The 22,411-nt window shown below is 37.3% G+C and overlaps 1 protein-coding gene across 6 annotated transcripts in view; it reads left to right on the top strand.

The window, feature by feature from the left end:
* SENP7 (SUMO specific peptidase 7) overlaps positions 1-22,411 on the top strand; it is a 180,411-nt gene that overhangs the window by 113,171 nt on the left and 44,829 nt on the right. For all 6 annotated transcript variants that reach the window (XR_004956792.1, XM_036242665.1, XM_036242661.1 and 3 more), the window contains one exon: positions 14,937-15,055. Coding sequence is in view for 5 of the 6 variants with exons in the window: in XM_036242665.1 (XP_036098558.1) it covers positions 14,937-15,055 (119 nt within the window). In the remaining variant the exon portion in view is untranslated. The remainder of the gene's footprint in view (positions 1-14,936; positions 15,056-22,411) is intronic.

Genomic DNA, 22,411 nt, shown 5'->3' with positions numbered 1-22,411 from the left:
AGTTACCTATTTTACTTAATTTGTCTGGTATAATTGAAATCCATACCCCTGACATCTGTTTCCTCCCCCTCCTTCTCTGTCCTGTTCATCTGTCTGTCTGTTCATCCAGCCACCTCTCCATCTTGTCTTATTTAATGTTTTTATATCCCGATTCTGGACTGTACTGGCACTTAGTACTTAGTAAATACTTGCTGAATGAATGGCTGAACGCATTTCTCACAAAAATGGTTTGAGCCTGGCTTGTGTGGCTCAGTGGGCTGAGCATCATTCCATAGACTGGTTTGATGCTTGGGTTGTAGGCTTGATCCCCAGTAGGGGGTAAGCAGGAGGCAGTTGATCGATGTTTCTCTCTCACATCGATGTTTTTATCTCTCTCTCCCTTTCTCTCTCTAAAAAAAAAATCAATAAAAGAACATATTTAAACTAAAAAAAAAATGGGTTGAGATAGCTGAATTTTATTAGTAAACATGGCTTACGTGCCAATAAGAGAAATGGAAATTTGAAGTTGCTTTTGTTTTAAGTTCTAGAAGAGTCGGGATTGTAAATAAGAAAAATTATGTGGAAAAGCTAGGGGATATCAGTTAGTAAATACTAATAGATGTTTTAACTTTCTTTTCTTATTTTTATTAATCCTCACCCAGGGAATTTTTTCATTGATTTTTATTTATTTTTTAATTTTTTATCCTCACCCGAGGACATTTTTGCGTGTATCTTCAGATAGAGCAGGAGGGAGAGAGGGAGGAAGAGAGAGAAACATCAATGTGAGAGAGATACATCGATTGATTGCCTCCCTAACAACCTTATCCTGCAACCCAGGTACATGCCCTTGACCCGGAATTGAACCTGCGACCCTTTAGTCTACCTCTGTCCCCCACTGGTGCTCTAACCACTGAGCAAAACTGGCCAGGGCTTAACTTTCATTTTATTGTGAACTTCTCGCTTTCAGCCACTACAATAAATAGTTTTGATATGAATGAAGAATTACTGATCCAGTCTTTTTTTTTCTCCTGAACCATCCAGAGGTAACTTCTGGTTTGTATTTTTCTTGTAAGCCTAATTACATCAAAGAGTATTTATAACTGCCTCTTTAAAGATCTATAACAAATTTCTTACATTTCTAACACATTTCATTTTATAAACTGTTTACTTCTTATGAACTTAAAAATTTTATGAATTTTTCTCCTTTTGGAAGATATTTTATGTTTTCACCTAGGTTCACTTAGTGAATTATCAATAACAATTTTAAGTTTATACTTTATTAAATCTCTTTCTGAATTTTCTGGAAAAATGAAGAATTTCAGTGGCATCATCTAGTTACTAATAAATGTAATGTATAATTAGAGGTTATTAGAAGTACATTATCATTTTATCCTAGAGATGTTTATTTCTGCCTTTTCTCCTGGACCATGAGCTCCTTAAAGAGAGTTATCATGTCTTACTTGTATTTATACCCAGTGATTAGCTCAATACATTTTGAATTTTGTGTACTTGGGTTAACGTTTGTATCATTTAACCTCAAGCTTTGGTTTTCTGAGTTGTTAAATAATTTTGAGTGACTTTTTTACCTCACAAAATTGTTTATTATTTCTTAAATTTCACATGTGAGAATTCCTTGTGCACGTAAAATATATAAATATTTGTTATTATTGAAGGTTTATGTAAAACTTATGGCATTTGAATTCCATGATAACAGTACATCATAAGTAATTACTTAGATAAGTAAGCATAAGTAATCACTATGATTACTGTTATCATGGAATTCAAATGACATCAATGCATATTAATGCTGTTATGAAAAAGAGCACTAATTGTGAGGATTCTATGAAACTATCTTATTAAATCTGTACTTTTCAGGCTTTATACCAATCTGGGGCTAAGTTTTAATAATAATAGGTCTAAAATTCTGGCTTTTCCTAAAATCTATTCAATAAGAACTCTATTTCTTCTCAACTTTTTCTAAATAGTTGTGATCAACAAAAATTTGCAGCCACCAAGCTCATGTCAATAGGAGTCCCCAGTATGGGGCATGAAAAGAGGAGAAACTTTATTCAAATGAACAATTTGTAAACTGGGGAAAGGCAGCCTCCATTGGAAAGCAAAAGTGGGCTCCACCAAGACGGTGGAAGCTGCCTTTTATAAAGTTCATACCCTGGTTCCCAATTGGTCCATTCTTTATTCAGATAAGGACTCCAAATAGCAAAGTTCTGATTGGTTCAAGTAGCATGGTCCTGATTGGTCAGAGTGGTCATTATGGAGCAGCTCTGATTGGTCAGTATAGATGCAAATGAAGCTATAGCTGCACACTTCTGATTGGGCAGGATAGGTCTCGGTTTATTGATTGTAAGGTGATACCAGGAACTCATTTATAAGGATTGATTTAGATGGCAGGAGTACAGGGCGGGAAGCTGAAGGCTCAGTCTGAAGTTTTTTCTTGAAATGCAGCATGCATGAGAGGCTTCTGTTAGCAATGGCTGCTAGACTGTAGTTATGAATTTGTGCCCAGTTAACCATGAGGGGTCCTTCTTGGCAGATATATTCCTCCTCAAGGTTTACATTTTGAAATTTCCAGGTGGTATTTGATATGGGCACTGCAAATTCATTCTATTGGTGGTAATTTTCTTTGATTCTTACATTTGGAATGTTATAGGCTTTGGAGACGGACACCTGGATTCAGATCTTAGCAGTACTCCTCTAACAGTTGACTTATCTTGGGCAAGTTATTTATTCTGTCTTTAAAACAGGGATAATGCACATTTATAAGATTATTGTGCAGATTTAAGGAGATAAGCTATGTAAAGTCTAATATAATGCCTGTAACTTAGTATGTGATTAATAAATATAGTCATTATTTTTCTCTCTCTTATCACTGCTGATATCAAACATTGCATTAAAAGTTGTTGTAGTTGATGATACTTAAATCATCTATGTTGGGGATGCCAGTGTCTTATCCTGAAATTTTTGCTACCTTTATTGCTGCTACCTGTGCTGCTAAGGCAATTGTCACAGCCATACTAGAATTCTTTTTAATTAAAGGAGGAGTACTGCACTCCTTAAACCAAGCTTTAGTTCTCTTCTCCCTTAAAATGAGTTTATTTTGTGGAGAATCTTGAGTGCACCATGGAAATAAATTGCAAGTATGGCCCAAGCATTACTTTAGTTGATGTGCCCCGTTACAACTGAAATGCAGTATGAGCCCAGGGTAGGCATGGGGATGAGACTTCTGTAACCAACCTCATCTCAGCCTACCTGTCTCAAAATTAGGAAGAATAAATAACAATTATTGAGATCTTCTCAAAAAGAGATATGAAGTTCTGACGTTATTGTTATCCTGTTATAGTGATTGTGATTATACCAGCTCTTGTTACAAACATATAATTTCAAGAATCAACTAAAAATTGGTGGGTTGAAGAAAGTGGGCTATGACTGTGAAAATTGAGGAGGTTTCTTCTGAAAACCTGGAGCTTGTGCCTTGGATGATACATGTGGGAAAATGTCATATAAAGGCTAAAAATCTTACTTTAACCTTAGACCGTCTTCAGTGTTCAGAACTGTTGTTACCAATTTTGACAACTTGAATGGAATTATGTAGGAAAAATAATCTTTTTTTTTTTTAAATAAAAATTAAATTTAATGAGGTGACATTGGTTAATAAGATTATATATGTTTAAAGTGTATGATATTATACTACATCATCTGTATAATACACAGATTTACACTGTGTGGGAAACTCCAGTGGATGTGATGTCATGCGTGGTGTGTAGTCAGACTGAGGCCAGAAAAATCTTATATTTTATGCCAAAAGTAAGGGAATAATAGAAAACACCAAGATGAGTAGGAAATTTAAAATGGTCTTCCTGAGGCAGCATATTTGTTTTTTTTTCTAGATGAAAATTTATTATTTTAACATATATATACTTATTTAACATATTAAATAATATTTAACATATAATTATCTAACATATATATAGAGGACTTAATGAAAATATGAATCCTAAGTGGAATCATCATAATGCTGAAGAGAGTTGTATGTGTGTGTGTGTGTGTGTGTGAGAGAGAGAGAGAGAGAGAGATTTTAATGTATTTTCTGGAAAACAATTCAATAAACCTCTGTCTCTAAATTATTTAAACAATTAAACATATCTCTTTAATTATTTAACATATATATTTATTTATTAAGCTTTATATTACTCTTATAACAACTTCTAAGTAGTATTTATTGTATTTACTATGATAATTGCAATGCAATAAATTCCATACCTGTATTAACTTATTTAGTACAGGCTTAAATTGCAGCTCAGGCAATTGGCTTAATTTCTTTTTCTGGCTGGGCTACTTTCAGTTAAAAAAATTTTTTTTTTAAATTCTCACCTGAAGGGGCGGGGGGGGGGGGATTCTCACCTGAGGATATGTTTTTTTTTTTTTTAATTGATTTTTTTTCTAGAGCAAGCAGAAAGGAGAGAGAGAGAGAAACATTGATGTGAGCTAGAAACATCTATCGGTTGCCTCCTGTATGCTCTCCAACTGGGGATTGAACCTGCAGCTTGGTTATCTGCCTTGATTGGGAATGGAACCTGAGACCATTTGGTGTATGGGACAACACTGCCAATTGAGCCAGACCAGCAAGGGCTCTACTTTCAATTCCTTTTGTGAAATTGCTAAATCATATGGTAATTTTATTATTACTTTTTGGAGGACCTACTGTACTCTTTTCTGTAGCAGCTACACCATTTTAATTGCCACCAACAGTGCACAAGAGTCCCATTTTCCCCACATCCTTGTCAACATTTGTTATTTTCTATTTTTGCAGAAGACTACCCCAATAGATATGAAATGCTATCTATTATGGTTTTGATATGGATTTCCCTTATGATTAATGACATTGAACATTTTTCATGTGCTTATCAGGCATTCATATATTTTTGAAGAAAAGTCTATTCATGTCTTTTGCCCATTGATGAATCAGGTTTTTTATATTAAGTTTAGGAGTTCTCTATATATTGGGAATATTAATATCAACATTTTTTTTTTAAGATTAAAAAGTGTCTTTATTGATTATAGAGAGAGAGAGGAAGGGAGAACAAGATAGAAACATCAATGTGAGAAACATCAACTGGTTGCCTCTCAAACTTGCCCTGACTAGGACACAGGACTGAACCTGCAACCCAGGTATGTGCCCTTGAGCAGAACCGAACCATTCAGTGCTCAGGCTGGCGCTCTAACCACGGAGCCTCACCGGCCAGGACAAAGCTATTACTTTATAAATCATATAATTCCTGTAACAGTTGTTCCTTCTTATATTCCAAGCCTTTAAAAAAAATAACTTTACTAAGATATAATTATCCAGATATTTTTTGAACATGGAGCCAATAACTCATTAAGTACTTAGATAAGTTCATGTACTCATGTATCTTAAAAAAAAAATATATATATATATATATATATATATATATACACACACACATATATACATGAACACACACATACATATACATATATTTTTTTTACTGACTTTTTTTTTTAGAGGAGAGGAAGGGAGAGGAAGAGAGAGAGAGAAACATCAATTGGCTGCCTCCTGCATGCCCCTTACTGGGGATTGAGCCCGCAACCGGGACATGTGCTCTAACTAGGAACTGAACTGGGACCTCTCAGTACATGGGATGATGCTCATCCACTGAGCCACACCAGCCAAGCAGGAATATTAACTGAATATTTTAACAGAAATACAGCCAAGCAGGAATATTAACTGAATATTTTAACAGAAATACAGTTTGCAAATATTTTCTCTTATTTGTGGGTTGCCTTTTTACTCTATTGATATTGACCTTTGATATACAAAAGTTTTAATTTTGATAAAGTCTAGTTTGTCTATTTTGTTGTTGCCTGTGCCTTTGGTGTCATATCCAAGAAATTATTGCCAAATCCAGTGTTGTAAAGATGTTTCTTTGTTCTAGGAGTTTTATAGTTTTAGCGCTTGCATTTAGTTATTTGATCCATTTTGACTGATTTTTTGTATATAGTATTAGTGAGGGTCCAACTTTATTTTGCATAACCAATTTTCCCAGTATCATTTGTTGAGAAAGCTGTCCTTTCCCAAGTGAATGGTCTTGGCACCCATGTGGAAAATCATTTGACCATACATATGATGGTTTATTCCTGGGCTCTCTATCTATTACATTGGTCTATATGTGTACCTATGTGTCAGTAGCATGCTGGTTTGATTATTGTAACTTTGTATGAAGCTGAGAATTTAGGGAGTGTGAGACAGCAAAATTTTTCATTTTCAAGATTATTTTGGCTATTGGCTCCCTTAAGTTTTTGTATTATTGTTAGGATACGTTTTTCATTTAAAAAATTAATTTTTAATGTTCCAATTACAGTTGATATGCAATATTATATTAGTTTCAGGTGTACAACATAGTAATGAGAAATTTTTTATAACTTACAAGGTGATCACCACGATAGGTGTAGTACCCATCCCAAACCATACATAGTTATTACAATATTATTGACAGTGTTCCCTATGTTCTACTTTTTATCCCTGTGGCTGTTTTTATAACTGTCAATTTGTACATCTTTTTAAAAAAATATGTTTTTATTGATTTTTTTGGAGAGAGAGGAAGGGAGAGAGAGATAGAAACATTGATGTGCCTCCTGCATGCCCCTTACTGGGGATTGAGCCTGCAACTCGGGCCTGGGAATTGAACCAGGACCTCTCAGTCCACGGGAGGACGCTCAGTCCACTGAGCCACACTGACTAGGTGCAATTTCTACATCATAATCTCTTCTCCCTTTTAGCTTTCCCCCAACCCCCATCTCATCTGGCAACCATCAAAATGTTCTCTGTATCTACGGGTTTGTTTCTGTTTTATTTATTTTGTTTTTTTAGATTTCACATATAAGTGAAATCATATGGTATTTGTCTTTTTCTGTCTGACTTATTTCACTTAGTATAATACCCTCTGTACATTCATGTTGTTGCATATGGCAAGATTTCATTCTTTATTATGGCTGGGTCCTATTCCATTGTAGTATATACCATTTCCTCTTTATTTATTTTTTATTATTGTGATTTAAAAAAAAATCCTCAGCGGAGAATATGTGGGTTTTTTTTTTTTAATTGATTTTTCGAGAGAGAGGAAGGGAGAGAGAGAGAAACATTGATCGGTTGTCTCCAGTATGCACCCAGAACAGGGATCTAAACTGAAACCTAGGTATGTGCCCTGACTGGGTATCAAACCCACAACCTTTTGGTGTATGGGATGATGCTCCAACCAACTGAGCCACCTGGCCAGGGTCACTTTCTCTTTATTCATTTGTCAATCAGTGGACAGTTAGGTTGCTTTCATATTTTGGCTATTATAAATAATGCTGCAATGACCATAGGGGTACATATATTTTTAAATTAGTGTTTTGGGTTTCTTTGGATAAATACCCAGAAGTGGAATTGCTGGGTCGTTCTTTGTCTCTTCTAAAGGCTATTTTGTGTGATTTAAGTATTGCTGCCCCAGCCTTTTTTCCATTTCCATGAGATGTCTTTTTCCAACTCTTTCCTTTCAGTCTATGTATGTCTTTTGGTCTGAAGTGAGTCTCTTTTTAGGCAGCATGTATAGGAGTGTTGATGTTTAATCCATTCAGCCACACCAAGTCTTTTGGAGAATTCAATCCATTTACATTTAAAATATATATGTATGTACCTATAATTAGTATGATTTTATTCATGTTTTTGATTTTTTTCTTCATAAAAAAATTTGTGTAACATATATTGTAATACTGGTTTGGTGGTGATAAACTCCTTTACCTTTTTCTTGTGTGGAAAACTCTTTGTCTGCCCTTTGATTCTAAATAATAGCCTTACTGGGTAGAGTAATCTTAGTTGCAGGTCCTTACTTTTCATCACTTTGAGTATTTTGTGTCAGTCCCCTCTGGCCTGCAAAGTTTCTGTTGAGAAATCTTATGGGAGCTCCCTTGTAGGTAACTGACTGCTTTTGTTTTGCTGCTTTTTAAGATTCTCTCTTTATCTCTAACCTTTGGCATTTTAATTATGATGTGTCTTGATGTGAACCTCTTTGGATTCCTTTTATTTGGGACTCTCTGAGCTTCCTGGATTTGTATGTCTATTTCCTTTGTCAGGTTAGAGAAGTTTTCTGTCATTATTTCTTCAGACAGTTTTTCAAATCCTTGCTCTCTTCTCCTTTTGGTACTCCTAAGATGTGAATGTTATTATGCTTGATGTTGTCCCAAAAGCCCTTAAACTATCCTCATTTTTTGGTATTCTTTCTGGTGGGTGTTTTTGCTTGTCTTCCACATTACTAATTTGAACCTCTGCTTTATCTAATCTGTTGATTCTCTCTAATATCTTCTTTATTTCAGTTATTATATTCTTCATTTCTGATTGGTTCTTTTTTCTTTTATGTTTCCATTTTTATGTTTCCTATTTCTTTGTTAAACTTCTCAAAAGAGTTCATCTACTCTTTCCCTAAGTTCATTGAGCATCCTCATAATGAGTATTTTGAACTCTGCATCTGATAGAATGTTTGTGTCTGTTTCATTTAGTTCTTTTTCTGCAGTTTTGTTCTGTTCTTTTATTTGGGACATATTTCTTTGTGTCCGCATTCTGGCTGCCTCTCTGTGTTTGTTTCTGTGTATTAGGTAAATCTCCTATGTCTCCAGGTCTTGGTAGAGTAACCTTATATAGTAGGTGTCCTGTGGAGCCCAGTGGCATAGTTTCCCTGTTCAACTGATCTGGGTGCTTCAGGCATTTCTCTTTTGTTGGTTGTATGTGCCATCCTGTGATAGTTGAGACTTGATTGTCATGTCAGTGGGAGGTATTGACTCTCAGGCTGATTGGCTGTGAGGAATGGCTATGACTACAGCAGACAAGCTGTTGTACAGCGGCAGTCTCCATGGAGCAGAATACTTTAGCAGGGTTCTGGTGCTTGCCAAATCTGCCCTTTGAGTGTGTCATATGTGGTGATGGTTAGATTTTGCTCTGGTGTGGCCTGCAGCCGGCCATTGTTGGTTCGGGGACCTCTTGGGAGGGACTTTGGTGCAGGCCAAAGTCAGCTGCTGCCTATTCTTGGCCCAGAGCCACCTGGTAGGAGCTGCAAAGTGATCTTTGGTTGGTTGTCACTTTTGCTGGGCTTAGAGGTATCTGGGAGAGGCTAAGCTGCAAACGTAGCCTGGTTGCTATTAATGCCAGGCTTAGAGTCACTTAACAAGAAGTACAAGGCATGTCAAGATCAGATGCTGATGTTTGGTGTTTGCAAACTTTTGAGAGGTTTTAGGAAAGTTTGCAGTGCGAGCAGAGACAGGCTGTTTAAATGGAAAAGCCACTGGACGTGGCTTGGGTGGTTCTACAAGTTGGGTGAGGCAGGGTCTCAGGGAATCATCATGGTGGAGTGAGCTTTGTTACTCAGATTGATGGAGACTCAGTTGTGGCATTAGCATGCACCTTAGGCTAGGTGAGGGGAGGGCTCAACAAAGGAAGAATGACACCGGGCAGCACTGTCTCCAGGATAGAGCTGTTCCTCCAGCCCTTGCCCTGATGGCATACAATTTAGTTCTTTCCCATATGTCCCTGACACTTTTTAAAAAATAGGTTTTTATTGAATTTTTAGAGAGAGGGGAAGGGAGAAAGAGATAGAAACATCAATCGGTTGCCTCCTGCACGCCCCCCCACCAGGATGGAGCCCACAACCTGGCCATGTGCCCTGACCAGGAATCAAACCAGGAGCTCTCAGTCCCTGGGACTGTCGCTCAGTCCACTGAGCCACACTGGCTGGACATGTCCCTGGCACTTTTTGAGCAACTGCCCCAGTCCTGGAGCTCAGAGTGAGTGAGTCTTTTAAAAAATATGTCCATGTGTAGATCCTATGGAGATTGAACCTGCAACTCAGATACATGCCCTTGACTGGGAATTGAACCTGTGACCTATTGGTCCAAGGGCCAGTGCTCTAACCACTGAGCAAAACTGGCCAGGGATTGAACCTGCAACCTAGTATGTGCCCTTTCTGGGAATTGAATCCCCCACTTTTGGGTGTATGGGATGATGCTCCAACCAACTGAGCCACCTGGCCAGGGCTGCCCATTTTTTTAACTGGATTTTTTTGCTACTGAGTCATATTAGTTCTTTATATAGTTTGGTTTTTAACCTCTTTTCAGATATATGATTTACAAATGTTTCTCCCATTCCATAGATTGCCTTTTCATTTTGTTGATCATTTTCTTTGCTGAACACAAACATTATTTTGATATATTGTTTATATTGTGTTTGTTGCCTTTGCTATGGTGTAACATCCATAAATCATTGTTATGACCAACATCACAGAGCTTAACACCATGTTTTCTACTAGGAGTTTAATGGTTTCAGGTCTTACGTGCAAATCTTTAATCTATTTTGAGTTGATTTTTGTGTATAATTTAAGTTATTGGTCCAGTTTCATTTTCTTGCATGTAGCTTTCCAGCTTTCCAAACAACATTTTATTTCACCATTGTATGTTCTTTTCTCCTTTATCATAAGTTAATTGGCCATATGTGTGGATTTATTTATTTTTTATTGTTGACACTATTACAGATGTCCCCCATTTCTCCCCCTTTCCCTCCTCTACCCAGCCTCTGTTTCCCACCCCCCCAGGCCTTCACCACATTATTGTCTGGGTTCATGAGCTATGCACTTATGCATATATGTTTCTCAGTTAATCCCTTCCTGTCCTCCCTCCCTCCCTCCCTCCTTTCTGAGATCTGTCAGTCTGTATGTATCCATATCTCTGGTCCTATTTTGTTTGTCAGTTTATTTTGTTCATTAGATATCACATAAGTGAGCATGTGATATTTGTCTTTTTTCTGACTGGCTTTATTTCGCTTAGGACAGTAATTGCCACGTCCATCCATGCTGTTGCAAAGGGTAAGAGTTTTTTTTTTTTTTTTTTTTTTTTACAGCTGCATAGTATTCTGTTGTGTAAATGTACTACATCTTTTCTATCCACTCATTTGCTGGTGGGCTCTTGGATTGTTTCCAGATCTTAACTATAGTAAATAATGCTAGAATGAACATAGGGGTGCATATATTCTTTCTGATTGGTGTTTCAGTATTCCCAGAATTGGGATCTTGGGTCAAATAACAGTTCTGTGTGAATTTATTTTTTACTATTCTGTTCCATTGATTTATGTATCTGTTTTTCTAGCAGTACCATACTACCATACTCTTTTGATTACTGTAGCTTTGTACTATAGTTTCAAACCAGGAAGTTTGATTCCTTTGCCTTTGTTTGTCTTTCTCAAGGTACTTGGGCTACTTGGGGTGTTTTGTGATTCCATAGAAATATCAGGATTGTTTTGTTTCTGTGAAAAAGGACATTGTAATGTTTGAAGGGATTGAATTGAATTTGTAGGTTACTTTGGACATTTTAACAATATTAAGTCTTTTAATCCATGAGTACAAAATGTTTTTCTATTTATTTGTGTTGGCTTTAATTTTTTTTTTTTTTTTTTTTAATCAATCAATGTATTATAGTTTTCAGTGTACAGGTCTTTTTCTATCTTGGTTAGATTTATTCCTAGGTATTTTTTTCTTTTTGATACAATTGTAAATGGGATTGTTTTCTTAATTTCTCTTTCTTATACTTTGCTATTACTGTAGCAGGGATGGGGAACCATTTTTCTGCAAGGGTCATTTGGATGTTTATAACATCATTTGCAGGCCATACAAAATCATCGACTTAAACATTAGCCTGCTATATTTCGTCAGGCTAACTTGGTGAGGCATGTGATGTTAACTGGTATTGATTTTGTGGTCCTTATCCAGCCCAAGGACTGGACATTCCCTACCCCTGCTGTATAGAAATACAACTTTTTTTTTTAATTCATTGATTGATTTGAGAGAGAGACATTAATTTGTTTGTTTACTGTACTTATTTATGCATTCATTGGTTGCTTCTTCTGTGTGCCTGGATGGAGACTGAACCTATAACCTTGGCATATTGAGACAGTGCTCTATCCAATTGAGCTAGCTGGCCAGGGCTAGAGATGCAACTACTTTATTTTTTATTATTAAATTAAAAAAATTGATTTTAGAGAGAGAGAAGGAGAAGGAGAGTGAGATAGAAACAACAGTGTGAGAGAGAAACATTAATTGGTTGCCTCCCATAAACATCCCAACCAGATACTGAACCTAAAACCTGGGCATGTGCCCTGACCAGAAATTGAACTGGCCACCTATTAGTGACCAGGGTGACACTCAACCAATACAGCCACATTGGCCAGAGCTGATTTTTTGTTTCTTTTTGTTAATCTTCACCTGAGGATATTTTTTTCAATGATTTTTAGAGAGTGGAAGGGAGGGAGGGAGGGAGGGAGGGGGAGAGAAACAGTGAAGGAGGAAGGGAGAGAGAATGAGAGAGAGAGAGATATGATGTAGGACATATCATTTGGTTGCCTCCTGAATGTGCTCTGACCTGAGCAGGGATCGAATCCGCAACCCAGCTACGCACTCTTGACCTGGAATCGAACTTGTGATTCTTTGATGCGAGGGCTGATGCTCTGTCCACTGAGCCACACCAGCCAGGGCTGATTTTTGTATATTGATTTTGTATCTTGCAATTTTTCTTAATTTGTTGATTACTTCTAACAGTTTTTTTTTTTTTGGATTATTTAGGGTTTTCTGCATATAAGATATCATCTGCAGGTGATGATAGTTTTATTTTTTTCTTTTTTGATTTGGTTACCTTTATTTTTTTGTCTTGCCTAATTGCTCTAGCTAGGATTTTCAGCGCTATTTTGAATGGGAGGGTGGAGAGTTGGTACCATTGTCTTGGTCCTCAGAAGAAAAGCTTTTACTCTTTCACTGTTGAGTATGATGTTACCTGTGGGTTTGTTGTGTTGGCCTTTATTATGTTCCTTTTATACCCAGTTTTTTGAGGGTTTTGTCATTAAAGGATGTTGAATTTTATCAACTGCTTTTTCTGTATCTTTTGAGTGATCATATCATTTTTGTTGATAATTTTTGCATGTGAATTCATTAAGGATATGGGTCTATAATTCTCTTTTCCTGTAGTGCCCTTACCTGGCTTTGGTATCAGAGTAATGATGGTCTCCTAAAATGAGTTTAGGAGTGTCCCCTTCTTTTCAGTTTTTGGGAAGAATTTGGGAAGAATTGACATTAATCTTTTAAAATTGTTTGGTAGAATCACCAGTGAAATCATCTGTTCCTGGCTTTTCTGTATTGGGAGGGTTTTGAAATCTCCTTATTCATTGGTCTCTTCATGATTCAGGCTTGGTAGTTATTTATCCGTTTCTTCTAGGTAATCCAATTTGTTGGCATATAATAGTTTAGTAGTTTCTTGATTATCCTGTATATTTTTGTGGGATCAGTTTTAATGTTTCCTCTTTGATTTCTGTTTATATTTATTTGAATCTCTTTTTTGTTTATCTAAAAGTTTGTCAGCTTTGTTTGTCTCTTTAAAAAGACAGTTGTTTTAAAAAGACAGTTCTTAGTTTTGTTAATCTTTTCTACTGTTTTTCTTGTCTTCATTTTAATTTTTACTCTGATTTATTTTTTTTGAAGAGTATTTTATTTTATTGATTTTCTTTTGTTTTTTTTTTTTAGAGAAAGGGAGAGGGAAAGAGAGAGAAACATTAATGTGAGAGAGAAACATTGATTCATTGCCTTCGATGTATGCGCCCCAACCAGGGATTGAACCTGCAACCTAGGTATGTGTCCTGACAGGGAATCGAACCAGTGACCTTTCAGTGTATGGGATGATGCTCAACCAACTGAACTACACTGGCCAGAGCTTGACTCTGATTTTTATTGTTTTCTTTCTTCTGCTTTGTTTGTTCTTTATTTCCCTTGTCTTCAAGGTGTAAAGTGAGATTGTATATTGGAGTTCTTTCTTGCTTTTTTAATGTAGGCATTTTTCACTATGAACTTCCCTCTTAGAACTGCTTTTGTACCATTATATAGGTTTTAATGTGTTATGCTTCTATTTTTCTTTTTTTCATGGTATTTTTTGATCTCCCTTTTGACCATTTGGTTTGTTCAGGGTCATATTGTTTAATTTCCATATATTTGAGTTTTCCAGCTTTCCTCCTGTTATTAATTTCTTGATTCATAATACTGTGGTAGGAATAGATATTTGGTTTGATTTCAGTCTTCTTAAATTTGCTAAAATTGTTTTATGGCCTGTCATATGATTTATCCTTGTGAATGTTTCATGTACACTTGAGAAAAATGTGTATTTTGGTGCTGTTGGAAACAGCCTTTTCTAGAAATGCATGTCAGGTCCATTGATCTAGTGTATGTGTCTATTCCAATGTTTCCTTCTTTGCTTTTTTTTCTTCTGGATGATTTATGCATTACTGAAAGTGGGGTATTGAGATATGACATTGTGCTCATCATTCCAAAACTTGTTTTTCATAAACATTATATTTTATGTATTAAACTGGTACTTTATATTTAAAATTATTTGTCCTGTAGGTAAAATTTGTTACCACACTCCAAACTTTATTTTGTACTTTTGATATGTGAACCATGCTTGAAACATAGTAGCAATTACCTTTGACTTACAAGTTTTTAAAATACACGTAGATGTGGTTTTCATGTGCTTGTGTTTGTGAAATTTTTACCTTTTAGACCGATTTGATGTATTTAATACCTGTATTATTCTTTTGCTTATTTTGCATATGCAGAGTCCTGTGGTGTGGGAATCTTGTGCACCCCACCCCCCCCAAAGAAACATGGCGAATTTAAGGGAAGAAGAGGGCTGAGAACTCATTTCTGAAATCTTAGTTAATTATTTATTGATCATTCAGATCATATGTTCTTCTATGTGGGACTGTATTTTTAACTCATTGATTGTTGTCTTGAATATATGCCAGGTGGCTTCAAAATTTACTTGGTGTTTGGAGGAATTGAATATAATATTATTTTGTTTTGCAGGGGTTCTCAACCAGATAAAACAATAGATAAGAATTATTCAAAGAGGGCTGCACATACCAAAGAAAAGAGAAGAGGTGATGATGGCATTTCTCTTGTAGTGTCTGATACTCAGTCTGAAGGTTTGTTAACTTGGAAAACTGTTGTTATGTGAATTTTTGTGTATTACATTTGTAATAATGTTTTCAAAAAATTGATTTTGAGCGAGAGGAAGAGAGAGAGAAACATTTATGTGAGAGAGAAACATCTATCAGTTGCCTCCTGCTTGCCCCTCGAGCAGGATTTGAACCTGCAAACTGGGTATATACCCTGACTGGGAATGGAACCCACCAGGTTTTGCTGTATAGGATAATGTTTCAAGCAACTGAGCCACACTGGCCATGGTACCTTTGTAATAATTTTTAATTTATGAAAAACTTTATTAAATTTTAAGTTTAAACTCTATGTGAAAATAAAGAGAAATTGAGAACTTCCGGTCAAGATGGCGGCGTAGGTAAACCCTGTATCACGTCCTCCCACAACCACATCAAAGTTACAACTAAACTACTGAACACCCATCATTCAAAACCGCCTGAAATCGAGCTGAATGGAAGTCCTACAACTACGGAATTAAAGAAGCAGCCACATAGAGACTGGTAGGAGGGGCGGAGGCGGTCAGGCTGGTCCCACACCCACATGTGGTGGATAAAAATCAGGAGGACACCTCGGCTGGGAAGGTCCTCCCTGAGGACTGAGGGGTCCCCCTCCCACAACAGGCATCCTGCTCAGGGTTCCAGTGCCAGGAAGAGAAGTCCCTATAACTTCTGGCTGGAAAAACCAGTGGGAACTGAGGCTCAGGGAGGCTGAGGTGGCTGGAGCCCCAGGCAGCTCCTTTTAAAGGGCCCGCACACAGAATTATCAGACTCACTCCCTCTAAGCTTGGAAGGGAGGCAGCTCGAGGGGCACCAGAATCATACAGGGAAGAACTGAGCTGCTTGGCATTGGAGCAAGGGCTGGAGAGGGGGCTTTCTCCGGGAAAGGTGTGCTTTCAGAGGCCTTTGTTCCTTTGGTGAGCCCTTCCCTGGGGCGGCAGATAGCCGCCATATCTGGGACTCAAGCAACTTGGCTCACACTGGTAGCCTTGCCCTGGTGATTCCCTGAGGCCCCGCCCCGCCCAACTTTCAGGCCCACCTAAGCTGTTGGCACTTGCTTAACCATAGGATTGGCCTATCTTGGACCCTGCTTCAGGTTTTCCTAAATTCCTTCAAACAAGCAGCATCTGGTCTCAGCTAGCCCCATACCGCTCGTTAAGTAATACACAGAAACAAACACAGGGAGGCAACCAAAATGAAGAGACAAAGAAACAGGTTCCAAATGAAAGAACAGAACAAAACTCCAGGAAAAGAACTAAGCGAAATGGAGATAACTTAACAGATGCAGAGTTCAAAACACTGCTTATAAAGATGCTCAATAAACTTAGTGAGAACCTCAATGAACTTAGTGAGGGCCTCAGCATAAAAAAGGAGCAGTCAGAAATGAAGGAGGCACTAACTGAAATAAAGAATAATTTACACAGATTCAATAGTAGAGTGGGTAAAGCCAAGAAACAAACCATCGATTTGGAATATAAGGAAGCAAAAAACACCCAATCAGAACAGCAAAAAGAAAAAAGAATACTAAAAAATGAGGATAGTGTAAGGAGCCTCTGGGACAACTTCAAGCATACCAACATTCCCATCTTGATGGTGCCAGAAGGAGAAGAGAGAGAACAAGAAATCAAAAACCTATTTGAAACAATAATGGCAGAAAACTTCCCTAACTTGGTGAAGGAAACAGACAGTCCAAAACATGAACCCCAAGAGGCCTACACCAGGACACATCATCATCAAAACGCAAAAGGTTCAAGACAAAGGGAGAATCTTAAAAGCAGCAAGAGAAAAGCAGTTAGTTACCTACAAGGGAGTTCCCATAAGACTGTCAGCTGATTTCTCAAAAGAAACTTTGCAGGCCAGAGGGTGTGGCAAGAAATATTCAAAGTGATGAAAAGCAAGAACCTACAATGATGATTACTCTATCCTGCAAAGCTGTCATTTAGAATCGATGGCCATATAAAGACTTTCCCAGACAAGAAAAAGCTAAAGGTGTTCATCACCACCAAACCGTTATTATATGAAATGTTGAAGGGTTTTTTTGAAGAAAAAGATAGAGTATGTGAACAAACAAAATGGCCATGAATACATATCTATTGACAGTAGAATCTACAAACAAAATGAACAGGCAGAAGAGAAGCATTCTCATAGATACAGAGAACATTTTGTTGGTTGCCAGATGGGAGAGGGGTTGGGGGAATGGGTGAAAAAGTTGAAGGGATTAAGAAGTACAAATTGGTTGTTAGACTGACAAACCTCAAAGGAAGGGGGTTGGGGCATGGGAAGAAATAAACCAAAAAACCTATACGCATAACCAATGGACACAGACAACAGTGTGGGGAAAGGCAGGAGCAGGGTGGGAGTGGTCAGGAGGGGTTCAGTGGGGGAAAAATGAGGAACATCTGTAATACATTCAGTAATAAAGATAAAAAAAAAATAAATAAATAAAGGGAAATGATCTTAGCAACTCAAAGAAAATTGTTAGATTTACTATTTGTATCCTGTAGTGTATATTTCTTGATCTATTTATTAAATCCAAAAGTAAATTAGAATATTTTTTGTTTTTGTTGGGGCTGGTCATATATCTAAAGAGTTTTAATGTTAGTTTAACTATTTCTAAGTATTTTCATGGATATGCTTGGGATTGATATTACTGCTAACTTGATTATTATTATTAGCTTTCCACTGTTTATCCTCCTGTGAAATATATTCTTTATTCATTAGAATTTCTCTCAGCTCTAGGAGGATGCCAGTAAAAGCCACTATTAGCATTTTTAAAGGTAAATATATCCCAGACTACTGAAAATGTTTTGTAGGCCTCCTGGATGTAGGGTTATAGAATTCACGTCTTTTCTCTTTTAAAATTTTAAAATAATTTACAAAAACTTTCACAAGAACAATTTACTGCAATAGTGATATGTGAAACTAACCTAGCCAGGGGTCTCTTGGATCATTGATAGCTCAAACTAGTGAGGTATCTTGTTTTCTAAATGATTTTTAAATTATTCACAAGAAAAGATGGTCCTTTAATGACACTATACAACATTTCTTTGTACTTCCTTTGAAACACAGCTATTGACAGATTTTTAGTAACTTTCTCATAGAAGAAGCAAACTTAAAAGGACACACTAGACTAATAACTTTGATGTACACAAGAAACCTGCTTTAACTCTTATGAGGGCAATCGTTAGAGAAAACATTTCGATTCTGTAGTTGTAATCTTTGAATTTGTCACTAAATATTCTCTACATCTGATGAAAGACATTTCTTATGAATTGTGCTTTTCTCAGCCATAATTACCTTTGGTTATCAAATATAAGTATTTGTACAAGTGGGCTCAATTTAGATACTATCAAGACACTGTTAAGCCCTTATATTCCATTGCTTTTCTCGGTAGAGTAAGAATAGTTGAATAAAAAGCTTCCTGATTTGTGCCCTTCAGTACTTCAAAATGCCAGTGGAATTTTAGATTTATAGCAGGGAAAAAAAATACGTAATAAATGAAATGCTTTATATTTTCTCAGTATTCCTGAAGGTTCTCCTCATAGGTAAAGTGATTTTAGGAAAATTAGGTATTGAAACTTTATTAAAACTCACCATGTTTTCATCCTTTTGATACCTGTGTCTAATACCAGTTGTTTAATAGAGGGCCATAAGTGAATGGGAATTCTGAATTAAACCCCAGGTGTACCATTCTTTTGTAGCACATTAAGTTTTCCTTGTGGAAATTGTGTTGAAAATAATACTTTGAAAATATTAAATATTTTTTGTTTAGAGAAATTTTTTATCTCTTTGATTTTATATGCTAGTAATATTTGTAAGTTAAATTATATATATGATACAAGTAGAATCCTATTTTTACAATGTCTAGCTCTGTCTAATAAATGTATTTATTTTCTTTGTGATAGTCTTGGCAGATGTGCAAATAGTAACCTGTTTAAAGGAAAATTCATGCACAATAGAGTTTTTTTTAGGCCACTTTTCTTTCATTAGTCTTTTTACTATAGTATTATGTTTAGAAAGTTTACTCTCTTTAAAAAAATTTTTTTTGGTCTTTATTGAGTTTAGAGAGAAAGGAAGGGAGAGGGAGAGAGAAGAAACATCCATGAGAGAGAACATTGATTGGCCATCTCCTGCATGCCCCTCACTGTGGATTTGGCCAACAACTGGGCATGTTCCTTGACCAGGATTCGAAACGGTGTGACTTCTTGATGCATGGGTTGATGCTCAACCACTGAGCCACGCTGGCCGGCTATGTTTAGGAATTTTAATGTGATACAGTTTTTATGTGTAGAAATTGCATTGGATTACTTTTACAGTTTATATACTTACAAATAAAACTTATTGTGCTTTTCAAAAAACTGTGTTGATGATTTGGAGGGAGTTTGTTTTCCTGTGGGAGGGAATAAAGAGTATTTTCTTTGGAAATTGGAAGACTGTTGTTGACTGTCTTGGAGTGTTTGCCCTCAATCCTGCCCCAGTGCCTGCATTTTAAGCAACAACAAAGATATTATGAGTGTTAGTCATTAGATGTCTATGAAGCTATAGTAAGAGCAAGAATAGTTTGTAGTAGTAAAGGAACTTTGAGTGAATGGAGAGATCAGGCTGGTTAGTGTTACATGAATTATAAATTACGAATTCAAGGAAGCTATTTGGGACTTGCTGTGCCAAGTAAACTTTGAGTTTGTATTTGAATAAGGACAGAAAGCAAAGTAATTCAGAATAACCTTCAGTTAGGTAGAACCTATTAGAAGGTATTTTTGTACAGTACATATATTTGATAACTGAAATGCTAAGCATTTTTAGCAATAATTTTATGGGTTTCAAAAGAATGCTTTCTTGACTTAAAAAAGGGAGCACATTTTTCTCTGTAGAGTAGTAGATTTATTGGAGACTTCACATAACAAGGTCTTGTTTTTTTCTTTTTCTTAAAATTTATTGTTGAATGTATTACAGATGTTCCTCATTTTTCCCCCACTGGACCCCTCCTCCCCACTCCTGCCCCCCTCCTGCCTTTTCCCACACTGTTGTCTGTGTCCATTGGTTATGCATATATACGTATAAGTTCTTTGGTTTATCTCTTCCCACCCCCAACCCCCTTACCTTTGAGGTTTGTCAGTCTAACAACCAATTTGTACTTCTTAATCCCTTCACCTTTTTCACCCATTCCCCCACCCAACGCCCCATCTGGCAACCAACAAAATGTTCTCTGTATCTATGAGAATGCTTCTCTTCTGCCTGTTCATTTGTTTGTAGATTCCATTGTTGATAGATATGTATTCATGGCCATTTTGTTTGTTCATATATTTTTATCTTTTTCTTCAGAAAGACCCTTCAACATTTCATATAATAACGGTTTGGTGGTGATGAACACCTTTAGCTTTTTCTTGTCTGGGAAAGTCTTTATATGGCCATCGATTCTAAATGACAGCTTTGCAGGATAGAGTAATCATCATTGTAGGTTCTTGCTTTTCATCACTCTGAATATTTCTTGCCACTCCCTTCTGGCCTGCAAAGTTTCTATTGAGAAATCAGCTGACAGTCTTATGGGAACTCCCTTGTAGGTAACTAACTGCTTTTCTCTTGCTGCTTTTAAGATTCTCCCTTTGTCTTGAACCTTTTGCGTTTTGATGATGATGTGTCCTGGTGTAGGCCTCTTGGGGTTCATGTTTTGGACTGTCTGTTTCCTTCACCAAGTTAGGGAAGTTTTCTGCCATTATTGTTTCAAATAGGTTTTCGATTTCTTGTTCTCTCTCTTCTCCTTCTGGCACCATCAAGATGGGAATGTTGGTATGCTTGAAGTTGTCCCAGAGGCTCCTTACACTATCCTCATTTTTTAGTATTCTTTTTTCTTTTTGCTGTTCTGATTGGGTGTTTTTTGCTTCCTTATATTCCAAATCGATGGTTTGTTTCTTGGCTTTACCCACTCTACTATTGAATCTGTGTAAATTATTCTTTATTTCAGTTAGTGCCTCCTTCATTTCTGACTGCTCCTTTTTTATGCTGAGGCCCTCACTAAGTTCATTGAGGTTCTCACTAAGTTTATTGAGCATCTTTATAAGCAGTGTTTTGAACTCTGCATCTGTTAAGTTATCTCCATTTCGCTTAGTTCTTTTCCTGGAGTTTTGTTCTGTTCTTTCATTTGGAACCTGTTTCTTTGTCTCCTCATTTTGGTTGCCTCCCTGTGTTTGTTTCTGTGTATTACTTACTTAACGAGCGGTATGGGGCTAGCTGAGACCAGATGCTGCTTGTTTGAAGGAATTTAGGAAAACCTGAAGCAGGGTCCAAGATAGGCCAATCCTGTGGTAAAGCAACTGGCAACAGCTTGGGTGGGCCTGAAAGTTGAGTAGGGCGGGGCTTCAGGGAATCACCAGGGCGGGGCTACCAGTGTGAGCCAAGTTGCTGGAGTGCCAGATTTGGCAACTGTCTGCCACCCCAGGGAAGGGCTCACCAAAGGAACAATGGCCTCTGATAGCATATCTGTCCAGAAGAAAGCCCCCTCCCCAGCCCTTGCTCCAATGCCAAAAAACTCAGTTCTTTCCCATATGTCTCTGGTGCCTTTCAAGCTACCTGGAAGGTGCGAGTTTGAGTAAGTCCATGCAGGGGCCCTTTACGAGAAGCTGCTTGGGACTCCAGCCGCTTCAGCCTGTCTCAGCCTCAGTTCCTGCTGGTTTTTCCAGCTACAAGTTATGGCGACTTGTTTTTTGGCACTGGAGCCCTGAGCTGAGTGTCTGGTATGGGATGGGGACCTCTCAGTCCTCAGGGAGGATCTTCTCAGCTGAGGTATCCTTCTAGTATTTTTTTGCCACACATTTGTTTGGGACCAGCCGTCATGCCCCCACCCCTCCTACCAGTCTTTATGTGGTGGCTTCTTTGCTTTAGTAGTTGTAGTACTTCCATTCAGCTTGATTTCAGGTAGTTTTGAATCATGGTTGTTCTGTTGTAACTTTGATGTGGTTGTGGGAGGGTGCGATACTGTGTTTACATATTTCACCATCTTGACCAGAAGTCCGATTTTTTTTTTTTGTTTGTTTTTTTTTTTTGTTGTTTTAAATTTTTTTTATCCTCACCCGAGGACATTTTTCCATTTTTTGTACAGAGTGGGAGGGAGAGAGGAAGAGACAGAGAGTGAGAAACATCGATGTGAAAGGGACACATCGAGTGGCTGCCACCCGCACGACCAACCAGGGCCGGGGACAAACTGCAACCAAGGTACATGCCCTTAGCAGGAACCGAACCCGGGTCTCTCCGGACCGCAGGCGGGCGCTCTAACCGCTGAGCCAAACCGGCCAGGGCCGATTTTTTGTTTTTAAAGATAAATTCAATCTTTCTATTTCTGGACAGTTTTGA

This window comes from Molossus molossus, unplaced genomic scaffold (assembly GCF_014108415.1).
Source record: "Molossus molossus isolate mMolMol1 unplaced genomic scaffold, mMolMol1.p scaffold_m16_p_5, whole genome shotgun sequence".
NCBI classification, from domain to species: Eukaryota; Metazoa; Chordata; class Mammalia; order Chiroptera; family Molossidae; genus Molossus; species Molossus molossus.
This window is presented reverse-complemented; position numbering and strand designations above follow the sequence as displayed.